Genomic DNA, 12,886 nt, shown 5'->3' with positions numbered 1-12,886 from the left:
CCAGAGAAGAAGAACTATTTGGTTAAGGGATGGGCGTGTGTGTGCGACCAAGAACGACAGAGACAGACAGACAGAGAGGGAGAGAAGGAGCTCACAAATAGCTGATAATGAGGGTCTTCCTGTCTGCATGACAGTCTTTATGCCAAAGGCTCAAGTAGGGCTGAGCTGAGATCTGTCGTTTAATATGATGCCATCTCAGGTATAAGATCCTACGCTGATACAGAATCTAGACAGTGCTAGCACTGAAATCAGTGTCCTACTAAATCATGGGTGTCAAAGACAATATTACTATAATTACTATGTCAGATGTAGATACAACGGGACAGATAAAAGCATCTAATATGACATTGTCAAAACCTAAAATGACTGACACCAGTGCACAATGTATGAACGCTCTAAACTGAATATCAAAGGCAAGGCGAAGTTTGATCCTAAAGCATCACACGTAATATTACAATCAGACTGTGGCTTTCTTGAGAGCTTTTCCGTCTCTCTCAGGCACACAATGTCTTCTGTGATGGAGTAATCGTTAATTAAGCAGTCAGGCTTTGACTAATCACCCTACAAAGGGCATGCAGCTTTAACCACGAGACACTCATCTCAGCTGCCCCTCTGGCACACCCTTCAACTGTGTGTCTGTGTGTGTGAGAGAGAGAGAAACAATCAATTACTTCTAGCTGTCAGTCCATCTATGACTCATCAATGAATGTATGCATGAACTACAACAAACCAACGCCACAAGAGATAAGTAATAAAGGAACATAATGTCGAATCTCACTCGATGATTTGCAGTACAGCATTTCCCCCCAAACGTAAACATAAAAATCTAATATTCAATAAATAAACAGACAGATAAAATTAATGAACAGTTTTCACAGCAGGATTGGATTTTTTCCACCGCAGAAAACATCCTCTCATATCAGGGCCATCTTTAAGACTGGGCTTAGGGATCTCGGCCCGAGAGGATAATATGAGCCCAGATATTGCAGCAACATGGAAGATAAATTTCAATTTACTATTGCTTTCTGTGTCACAGCAGGAGATATGAAATTTTGTCTTGGAGGACTGGAGGTGATAGTAAAATAGAAGCCGATGTGCACTGTACCAAATCCCAGCTCATTCTGCACACGCCTGTGTCAAAACACTTCCTTGCTCCTGTTCGTACCAAATTGTGATACATTTCCCCCAGTAACGAGTGACACTTTTCGCATTTTGGAAGAAAAAATGCAAGCAAAGTGCTTCTAAAAATAGGAAATGAGCGTTTGAAATTGTGTCTCTTTCCTTAGGCATTGTTTTAATGATTTTCTCCAAATTAACTCGGGCTGCTGAGCCTCACCCCTTTGTGATCAGGGAACAACGTCAGCAGTAAACACCCTTTTTTTTCCCCACTGTATGCAAATATCTGTGATTATCTGACCCTGTTGCCTACTGTATCTCATCGTCAGAATAAACACACTCCTCCAACAAAAAAAACAACAACGTTGTTGACAGGAATCCCAAGGGATGTGTATGCAGAAGATAAAATCCCGCTCTAGGAGTCACTCCCGGCCTTGGAAAACAAACTGTCCGTTTTAATGTAACTGAAGACCTCGGATGACATCATTGCCCTCTTTTTCATTTTCTCCTCCAGAGGAAGAAGTCAGCACAATTCCTCTTTGTCCACTCGCTCGTCTTTCCGCCCAAGGAAAATGAGGTGAGGATGTGGGTGGACGGAGACGAGGCGAGAGGAAGCGAGGGGCTGAAAAAACAATGGAGATGGAGGAGATGGCCTTGTCCCAGAGTGAGCAACAACTGGCCACCTCTCCTCTAGGCTCTGCCATTAGGCATGCGAGCTGGAGACACTGACAGCTGATAACAAAAGCCCCCCTGAACGCAATGCCAAGTTCTTTATCTATGTGCTCCTGCATGGGCAAGCTGATTACAGCCTTTCCCTCCGAAACCTTCTCATTTGCTTCCACTAATTCCCCTCAATATTTGCCTGGGCGTGCGTGAGGGTGCGCTCGTTTTGGGGGGGTGGAAAGCTGCGGAAAACCGTGGGTGAGACCCCAGGGTCGCTGTCTTATGTCTGTGAAAGATAATTAGACAATACGGCTGTGTGTAGCATGTCTCGGGCGGAAAACAGAGAAAGCCATTGTTTCAAGACCCCCCCTAACCTAACAGCTGTATGCGTCATCAGGAGCACGGCTTGAACGTTATGATGGGCAAATGAGGGCACGGGAAAAATGGAAAACCAGGCCTTTTCTCCACAGGAGGTATTCTAAAAGTTAACTTACAGATTGTTGTTTACCTGCAACAAGAGACCATATAGCATTATCCTGATCCCCTCAGTCCCATTCGCAAGCCTGAATGTCATTCCCAGCAACACATATAAAATTCGTACGCTAGAATGTTGTCTGGGGAGAAAATCTCGCGATTTGCTCTCTGCTGTAAACAAAACTGACCTTTATGTTGAATTTGTCTCCGAGCGCCAACCTCTCCCTGTAAAAGAGCCCAGAGCACTCAACCGCTCGCAGCCAGTCCATCTCGCTCGGGTCTGCAGAGTGCAAGCGAATCAAAGCAGGCCAAAACTCATCCATATCTATGCCATACGAGCATCTCCTAAATAATGCAGCAGTCTTCCTGCACCAGACAGATTCTGCTGCATCGGTGCTATTGTGAATCGTGTGTGTCACACACTTACTCTCTCGAACTCAAACGCACACACTCACCACTGAACTTGCTCCCTTCCAACTTTTCTACTCCTTTTCAATAAGGAAAAACACTATGGATGTCCATTTCTGCCTCAGACTTGAAAGAAAATTGACTAGCAGTGGGATTTGACTTATATTAGTTGTGACTTTGTATGTTACAAAGTGACTATTTTGTTTTTATCTTACATTTACTTGTTATTTTCTTTAACAGGCTTCCACACTAAAGAGTAAGCAAGAGGAAAAGAGAAAGAATGATGCTAATTCTCTGTATTATTATGTCCACATTTTATGTTCTTCTTCTCTGGTCATTACACTGGACACATAACCTCATATTACACACCTTTAAATTCAAAACAAGCATTAAGCCTCTTAACAATACACACACGAACATAAAAACAGTCATTTTTAGTCCCCATACGGTCTCCCAAGACATTCAGCTCATGCATAATACAGAAAGCTCCTAAAACAAATCAGAGAGCCACACGGCCAGAAATACCACCATACAACCCCACTCAATCTCAGCGCCCAGCAGTCCTCACCACTAATGGGAGGCCCCGCGTGCGGGTCAAACTATCTGTCCCTCTAATGGAGCCGGCGAAGACATCAAGACTGCAGATCCGCAAAGCTGTTTGCTGGAGTGTTTACATGTGTGTGGCTGAGTCTGAAACCGAAGCCAGCAGCCTTGCTGCCCAGTCAGTCAATTACTTAACAGACAGCAGTTAAAGGCACCAACTAAAGAAACTGGTTTCAGACAAGCTTCCCAACCACCATTACAAAGCCTAATTGTCTATCTGAGCGGGCTTTAGACATAACTAAGAAAGTATTTAATGATAGTAATTATTATTTGTATGTGGACATGTGGATATGTCTTGATGCATACTAGGTCAACCCGGCAATGTATTCTGCTAACACTGATGCTCAATGAAAGTGTGTTAGGATACAAAATAAAATTATAATGCACAAAGGGATAGTCAGTTATGTATTTCCTTTGCTCTTTACAAGGCGAAAGGACTAGAGAGGAAGGAAGCAGTAGGCGAAAGTCTTATGATCTGAACACGCTTCCTTTGAACGCTGCCTTATGGGACTTGCCAACCCCATGCCAAAGGTTTCAAAAAAAAAAAAAAAAAAACACAGTGCTGGAGATTACTTGGAATACCGATGGCACAGCGCAACAGAATTCCACTGGGAGAATGAGGGACATTCCGAGAAAGCAAATTATGGCTGGGAGAAAGAAGCGGCGGAGCTTTGGTAAGGGCATGCACATGAATATCTGGCACTAGGGGCTGGTTCTTTTCAAGACTCTGTCATGTTCTGTGCTTCAAACCCTGCTCTTTGCTACTAGTTCTGAGCCTTCGTCTTGTCAGACACTCTGAAATCCTGTGTGTGTGTGTGTGTGAGAGAGAGAGAGAAAGACAGACAGAGAAGGCAAACAAGAGGGAGACCAAGAGATAAAGGAGATATGTGTTTGCACCTACGTTTGGGTGTGTATGTGTCGAGTGCATGTGTGTTTATGTGAACCAGGACCATCTTTCTCACTCTCTGCGCTATCTATCTATGAGCCATTATTCAGAGAGGGAGCCAGTGAGTCAGATGTGAGCTGGTGGTGGTTTTTCAGAGTGTGGCGTGCGGCTTGTATAGATGTCAGGTGAGATGAGTGGTTCAGGCCGTCCGGGAGCCTCTCTGCTCCTCCCAAAGCAGCTGCCACCAGTCTGTCAAAGAATTGCTCTGCTACATCCTATTCTTCCCTCTCCCCCCTCCTTCTGTCTTTCTTACACACCCATTTAATGATGAGAAAAACGTCTGCAGCCAGGGTTGTATTTTCCCCCCTAAATGAGTTAGAAAGTCCACATGAGAAGCTCAGTAGTCAACAAATATTTTCCCCTGAAATGAGTTAGAAAGTGCACATAAAAGTCAATAGTCAACAAAAAGCTATCCTAAGATAAACCTCTGTTGTTGTGCTTAACTGAAGCACACTCTGCTTTTATGCTATGATTATTACAAATTTAGAAGCTATTTGCGAAGCAGGCAGGCATTTTATTAACGTTTCCGCCTATACTTTCCTCCTAAGTTTGTGACAGTGCTAGGCATTTAGATTCAACATTTAAATTTAATTACCGCCTCCATCCGTGTCAATACGGCGGCCTCATTTATCAAAGAGACAGACAGAAAGCGCAGCTTAACCGCCAATAAACATTTGTTTTTAATTCGTTTACTGGAGCGCCGACCGAAAGCGCTTTGCCTCGCTTGCGGTTACGCCGTTAATTGGGAGAAGAAACACTTTTGGATCTGAGGGGGCCGGGGGATTTTGAAGCCTTTATCTAGAGCTGAATCAAAGCCGGCGTTAATAATACACCCAATGAATAAAATATTTGTTAAAAGGCGTGGAAACAACAGACGCACGGTAAAAATAGGCCAGGCTCGAGGATGCTGTACTACTCCGCAAATGAATCAGCTTCTCTTACAGCACACAGAATATGCAAAACATAGCGCCACCTTTGGTGTAAAATAACCAGCGCAAATTTGAATACGGTGCCTGACAACTACTTAGGAGTGTACAAAGAGTACTGAGGTGTAGAAAACAAGCCTGGTACACTGTGCACAGAGACATGTTTTCTTGTGCTAGTTTGCAAATAATTCAAATTGCACGTTGTGCAATGACACGCATTTCACTTTGCACGTTGTCACTTAGAAGTAGTGATGAGAACTGTAAAGAATACAACAATTACAGCTAACAAATACTTTTTGTAATTCCTAATGCACTGCCAAATAGATGAATCCAGATTTTAACCATTTTAATACTAAAATATCTGAATTTTCAAAACTTGTCAGTCATTAAATTTATTTTTAATGACTGACAGTCTTCGTCATACCTTAAATCTTTACAGATTTTACAACTTAACACATAACACAATAACAGCTCTTGCTTCATTTCGAGTAGGACATGACAACAGTTTTGCCAGATTGATTCAGCATCCGCTAGCACGGATTTTGATTCACTATAAAGAACCGGCTCATAAGAGTCATGTGTTTTGAAAACGAACAGCAGCGGTCACGCTGAATTTTTGTCATTCACAAAAAAGAATCGACTCTTAAGAATCGTTCATTCGGGAACTGGGCTATACTGTTCGCTCTGTTTGTTTGTGATTCACTAAAACGGATATGTTCATCAGACTCGTTCTGTTGGGAATCGGACTACATTGATTTCAATTTATGCTTATGAGTCAATAAAAAGAACCTGTTCGTGAGAGTCGTTCGTTTGGGATTCGGACGGCACTCATCGCACCGCCAAAGTATAGTACGGTGTTCTGTCCGCGTCGGCGTGAAAAATCACATTCGAGAATCGTTAATGAAATCAAAAGTCATAAAAATCATTCGCGTTCGGTCTTTTTAGCTGGTGGAGATGGTTCCCCGTTCCAAGCCCTACTCTGCAGCGCTGCTAGTCTCTGTCAGAAACAAAGAGGCAGCGCACTGAGTGCAGCAAGCGATAGCCAGCTCATTCATACTCACAACATATCAGGATAGCGCTAGATGCCCGCGGCCACTACTACATAAAGTACAAAATAATGAATAAATCAACACTGCGACGAGCATAATCTTTCAGATCCCGCGCATTCCCGACTCCCTTCAGACTGTATCGAGAAATGTCGCACCTCTGCCCGGCACCATTTATATTTATTTAATGCTGTTAAATTATTCTGTTTGAGAGCGGAGATTGTGCCTTCCTAATGGCGTTGGCTGTGAAATTATTAAGAGATGTTTCTTCTGTTTTGGAGACTGTGATCAGCACATGTCTTATGCAGCACAGCTCTGTGGCTTTTAACACACTTTTCCAAACCCTCAAAGGGTGTTAGCTGATAGCCATTATCGTGGTCACACCTGGTTCATCCTTTCTTCAACTTTTCTCGAAGTCTGCTGCCTGGATGGTCTCACTAAATGGGGCAGCGGATATCAACCAAGTCAACATGTCTGTCATGTCCAGTATAGCCTCCAGTCTAGCATGCATATACAGTAATGCATGATTACTCAGAAGCAGCCACTTGTTCCATGCTGAATGATGCTCTCGCTATCACAAAAGTTCTCAAAGCACAACAATTCAATTCTTAACACATATACACACCACATTTGAACTAGATTCGTCTTTCTGTATATTCACACAACAACTAAAATGTACACAAATAAATGCAACATTTGCCAAAAACCAAATAAATAAAAAAATACTACGTAAATACTACGGCACTATCATGCTTCGGACCTGTGCCATTATTAAGTACCTTGCAGTAATATGCAAAAACATACATTTCAGTATTACGTATTATATATCACTGTACCACGGCACTGCCACGGTACTTTTCTGTAGGGGTACAGTGAGCAGTATATCAACATCAGCTGCATTATGCTGGAGTACACGCCTGTATTGAACAAGTTTAATTTCCAAATTAGCCTTGTTTGCATTTAGCGCATTGCCACTCGTATATAATATATCGGCAGGGTCTCACTCGGACCTCATATGTCCCAAAATGCAATTATGACACACCTAAAAAACCACTGCGTTAACTTCAAAACGCAGCGCTCTGAGCGATCGGTAATCTCGTTCTGATTAGGTTGACGCAGCGCTAAGTAGTACACAAACATCCGATTTTGTCTTTAGAATAGTTACTGAACACAACCAAAACGTCTTACCTGTTCCTAAAAGGCACAATGCGATGTAAAACGTCAACATCTTTCCGGAGTCTTCAACACTTGTCCTGCAGTCCAGACTGAAAGTGTGCGCACGAAAGCTCCGGCTGGACTGAATGTAGAAGCTGGTCCTCGCCCACCTCTTGAATTAGGTAAAAAAATTAAAAACACAGCAGATTATGTTAGCCTCAGCTCTGAGAGCTGCAAGTCTCTACTGCCATCTGAACAGAGTCTAAGCATCAATGCTGGCTGTCTCTTTATTTATTTAAAGTTTCGAACTTTCTTTCGATCGTTCCCTTGTTTGGATAATATTTCCCAGCAAAATTTTGTTCAATTCAAGTTGCTTTGTGCGCAGGTCTTGTATCAATCCAAGCACTTGGAGTAAATCCTCCGTATAGGGGTGATAGTAAAAAAAATCTCCGTTTCTCCTGTTCAGCAGGGCTCCGCTCGGCAGTGCAACTGAGCGCGTTTCAGCACCACAAGCTCTATAGCGCACATAAACGCCTCCTCTTGCGCACAGTTCCCTCCGTACTGCTCTGTTCGCTCCTCACTCTCTTGTAATGCAGTGGCAAGGCGAGGATACGATCCGCACTGACTGTCGTACTACTACTGACTGGATGTGGGCTCGATGAATAAAACAGGCGCTTTTTTCACTGGGGAACATCGAGTTTGAGAATGAAGTAATTCTCAGTCCACAGGGACCGACGTTGGCCTACGCCCCCCGGGTCCTGCGATTGGTTAAGGATTTAAACTATAGGGGGGGTGACTTGCAGTTGGGGGTGTTTGGTCCTTAAACAACAGGGGGTGCTTGGTTATGCACGCCTGTGAATGAATAAACTGCTGGGGAAAGTAAACAGGTGTGTCCCGGAGCAAACACAGTCTAGCGAACAGATAATCTTAATGGGGTTACTTTAAATAACGACTCAATATACAGGCGATTTGATTGCATTCATATCAGTTTATGTTGTTTTTCACTTTATGTTGGATACGGTCTTCATGCCTCAAGATTTTCAAAATTTCCCAACAAAATTGATTTTTTTATGAATTGCAAACAAATATATAAAACATCATGAAACCACAAAGTTGGCAAAATGAAAAAAATATGTAACCATGCCAATCAAGTGCTGGTTGGATGGTCTTAAAGCGAAAATTTGAACGTGCTGTTTGTTACAATAGTTGGTTAAACGCACGACTCAGCTGGAAATACCCAAATACTACAAGAGAAAAAGATGGCACGGGGGCTTTTTCTTGACGTGTCGATCATATATGTGACCCTGGACCACAAAACCAGTCATAAGGGTGAATATTTTAAGATTGAGATAAATTGCGATTTATGAACATCTGAATAAATAAGCTTTCCACTGATGTATGGTTAGGATAGGACAGTACTTGGCAGATATACAACTGTTTGAAAATCTGGAATGTGAGGGTGGGAAAAAAAAAAAAAAATACTGAGAAAATCGCCTCTAAAGTTGTCCAAATGCAGTTTTTAGCAATGCATATTACTAATCAAAAATTATATTTTGATATTTTTACGGTAGGAAATTTTTGCCATAAAAGTAAAATCGATCATTTTGACCCACACGATGCTGTTTTTTGCTACAAATATACCTGTGCTACTTATGACTGGTTTTGTGGTCCAGAAGACGGGCTAACAAAAGACATTAAAAAGCCAAAATGCAGCGACAAATGCCTAATTTTAATGATATCTTAATGTATTTAAATAATGAAATTAATTAAATTGTAGTGTGATTCCTAGTTGTCGTGGTGCTGCAAGATAAATCCTGAATCTCCAACCGTAATCATTTTTTTGTACTTCGAAGAGTAGTTTCCCAGGGGTAAATCTGTTTTTCCATTAAAATGTGCTAAAATACATAACGTAGATAATGTGCGTAAAAATGACGTTGTTTCTGCAATAGCTCCAGAGCGCCCTCTGGCGCGCGGTTATTTACGTCAGCGTCGGATTCGTTCACTGTAGTAAATATCGTAAATGAACACCTCTTCGTTTAATGTATTTACTTTCAAAACGCTATATTTTAATACACTGAGTTCTTATATTTTATTAAGTGTAGGTCACATTCACGCTATTGAAATTTTGTCGACTGACTCTGAATAGTGAATGGAGAGACACCGCGAATCATTCAGAACTTGTGTGAACCGATTCATTGACAACGCTCAAACGATTCATTTATGTTGATAAATGTAACGCTGCTTCCGACGTTTGTAAAGCCGACAAGTTGATTGGGATATCAACTGAGGTCAGCCGAATTCACTTTTGTGCAAAGGTACGGCATTTTCCCCCTACTTTTCACGCTGCATTGGAAATGATTGCCAGCGCACAGATTGCACGCCAACTTGACACACAGATTTAAAAGATTCTGTTCTCCTAAGATTCCACCTTGTAATTTCACATGAAAAATCACGCTGGCACCTTTTAGAAATCAAGTCAAAGAGAGGAGAACTGTAAAACCACGCGGATGGTTTTTGGTCTCCACCCCGTTAAGATTTATTGTAGGTGAGGGGATCACAAACACATGCTGATGAGAGAAGCAGCTTGCTGGAGGCGCAGATGATGGGATTCCTGTGAGTTGAAAGAAACGAGGGTGAGTAAAGGGGCAATAGATGATCTCTAAACAACAGGGGATCACACCTGCTGGGAGAGCAGAGTAAACACCAACAACTCCTGCCTGAAGTTTACCAAGTCTTGACAGGGTGTGAGCCAGACGTGTAAATTAACAGCTACTTTCATTGTCTGAGTACAGTCGAGATTTGTGTATCTTCTTAGCAGGCTTCGAACTGGAATATACAGTCATTTATTTTGGAACCTCATATTGAGGGGTGGTGTAACCCACCCTAGGCCTGTGAATACTTTAATAATTCATGTACTTATAAGAGGGGGTTTTAGATTGTAGATTTATTAATAATGAATACAGTTTGATATTTACTAAACTGTTCTGTGTTGGGGGGTGGGGGGGGGGGAGAAGGAGACAGTTAAGATGTCGTTTGCATGGTAATTGTAAAGAAAGTCATAAATAAAGCATGAGGTGAAGTTATATGGAAATGCGACTCCCCCAGGAAATGAGAATATTTTAACAAAATATTATCTCAGGCCCATTTGACCCGGGGTCAATTAGAAAAGAAACGTCAGTGGCGTTGAGGATGCGAGGCTGAAATTAACATTGAAGCTTTTCCCCTCCTGCCTAATTTGCAAGGCTGATGCAAAGTCGAGCTGAAACAAGTATATTGTCGTGAGATTGCGGTTTAATTTGACGAGGCGCTAAAAAGTCGATTCCGATCTCGCTCTGACAGACAACAAACACAGCTTTCTAGGCATTTGTCTTGGAGACAAACTAAAATGGCATTCCCTCCATGGAGAGCATTTTCTTGCTGACGTGAACAAACTGTTATTGTGTTGTCGAACAAAGGTTAAAATGTCTTTTCGTCAGTTCTAAAATGGTCTCCTCTACATCCCTTAAGCAAATATTGTATCACTTAAAGGTCAGCGTTCCTTCTAAATGTGTAAATCAGAGATGGTTTATGTCTATTCCGTCCAAATGTCACAGGATATATGCTATTAATAGTCTCGGGCATATAATAATGTCAGTCTTGAGTTTCAAATGTCTCTTTTTATCAACCAGTATGACTCTGCAGTGTAAATTAAGTGAAGACATGTAGAAATCTATTGTCAGCATGACATGAAAATCGACTCTTTCTTTCATCAAAATGTAATTAATTTGCTCCGTCTCTGAAATAACTTTTCGTTTTTGTGACATAACCATTCCTTTTCCTTAACTGCTTCCTTCCAATCTGTTATATAATATAATATATTATTCGTGTTATTTTAGTATCATTGATATGCTGTTACAGTTTTCGCTAATATTGTAAATTGAAATTATATTTTTGTATTTTCTGTTTTCATTTTAGTTTTAGTAATTTGGATGCATTTTTGTCAATTTATTTATTTTTTTTATTTGTATAGTTTTATATATTTTTTTTTAATTTATACTTTTGAGTTGATTTAGTTAGGAGCCAAGCACTGAAGGTGTCCGTTGGCATTTTTATTATTCTGCTATTATTGTTCTGCTGCTCTGGAAGTCTATGGCAGTCCATATAACTGCTTGTGGGAAAGTTATGAAATTTGGCACACAGATAGAAGACAGTCAGAACATTAAACATAGCAAGTTTGGAGTTTCTAACTCAAACTCTCTAGCGCCACCACTTGTCCAAATTTTTAATCATGTATATGCTAATAACTTTTGAACCATAAAGTCTAGAAGGAAAATTCAAAATTTGTAAGGTCAAGTTTGGTTTTGTTTTTTTTTTTGCTCTTTTTAATAGTTTGAGAAACCTACTTTTTCTGTGTCCTAGACGGTTTGTCTAATTTTCACCAAAACTGGCTCAGATAATCTTTAGATCATGCTGGCAAAAAGTTATGGAATTCAAGTTGATTAGTCAAACTGCTGTCGAATAATGTGCAAACGTATTTGACGAAAACCACGCAAAAATAGATGTAAGGCTATATCTCCGCAATGGTTTGGTGTATTTGAAACCAAATTTGGTGTGTGTTATAACAACCATGACCTGAGACTACTTTTGGCACAGCACCACCTAATTCTCATGAGATATGGAAAATGGCTTTTATCTAATTGCTTATAACTTCTGAATGATTTGGCCAAAAATCTTGGTATGTGTCTTCGGCACCACGCTCTAACAGGACCAAAACTTATAAAGAAATTAAAGAAAATGCTAATAACATTTGAATAAATTGGCCTATTGTAATGAATTACCATTTTTGCGCTAATCAGTCAAACTTTTGTCCGCCATTTTGATTTATGCTAAAAATACTTTTTCAAACTCCTCTTAGGCCATTGGTCCAATTTTCACCAAATTTGACTCGGATCATCTTCAGACCATGCTGGCAAAAAGTTATGTATTTCGTGTTGATATACAAAACGGTTGTCGTTTAACGCATCAACAAATTTGCTGGAATCATGCCAAACTGCGTCTGAGGCTGTATCTCCGCCAAGCCTTGACATGTTTACATCAAACTTTCTGTGTGCCATTGTCACCTCACACAGAACACGCTACAATGATTTTATAACAGCGCCACCTATTGGTCAAAAGGGATAAGCAAATAAATAATATAACTAGTGGTTGTTTTTTATGATTTTTCAGCCTTTTTCATTAAAATCAACTTGAAATGGTTTCAATTACTTATTGCTGCAGTTGGTCTGATGCTTACTGCCATGCATGCTTCTGTAGTGCTTGGCTCCTTAATTGCTGCTTGCAGCTATATTTTTAGTTATTTTAGTACTTCGACTTAAACTCAACTTAAAAAATGTTCCTTTGGCAATAATTTGAAATAAAATAAGTTTACGTTTTATGTGACCCTGGACCACAAAACCAGTCTTAAGGGCAATTTTTTAAAATTGGTGACGTTTTTTAGTGGTTGCTGGATGTCCTGTTTTACTTAGAAAGGTCACATTCAAGAAGCAAATTCCATGTGTTGACTTTAAACT

At 40.7% G+C, this 12,886-nt stretch overlaps 1 protein-coding gene across 1 annotated transcript in view; it reads right to left on the bottom strand.

Annotated features, from left to right (window-relative positions):
* The window catches only part of kirrel3l (kirre like nephrin family adhesion molecule 3, like), a 42,288-nt gene extending 34,259 nt beyond the window's left edge, over positions 1-8,029 (bottom strand). Inside the window, exon 1 of the mRNA XM_051128926.1 lies at positions 7,371-8,029. Within this exon, the coding sequence (XP_050984883.1) occupies positions 7,371-7,410 (40 nt within the window). The 5' untranslated portion in view covers positions 7,411-8,029. The remainder of the gene's footprint in view (positions 1-7,370) is intronic.
* Between the last annotated feature and the right edge of the window lie 4,857 nt (positions 8,030-12,886).

This window comes from Labeo rohita, chromosome 15, assembly GCF_022985175.1.
Source record: "Labeo rohita strain BAU-BD-2019 chromosome 15, IGBB_LRoh.1.0, whole genome shotgun sequence".
Lineage (NCBI taxonomy): Eukaryota > Metazoa > Chordata > Actinopteri > Cypriniformes > Cyprinidae > Labeo > Labeo rohita.
This window is presented reverse-complemented; position numbering and strand designations above follow the sequence as displayed.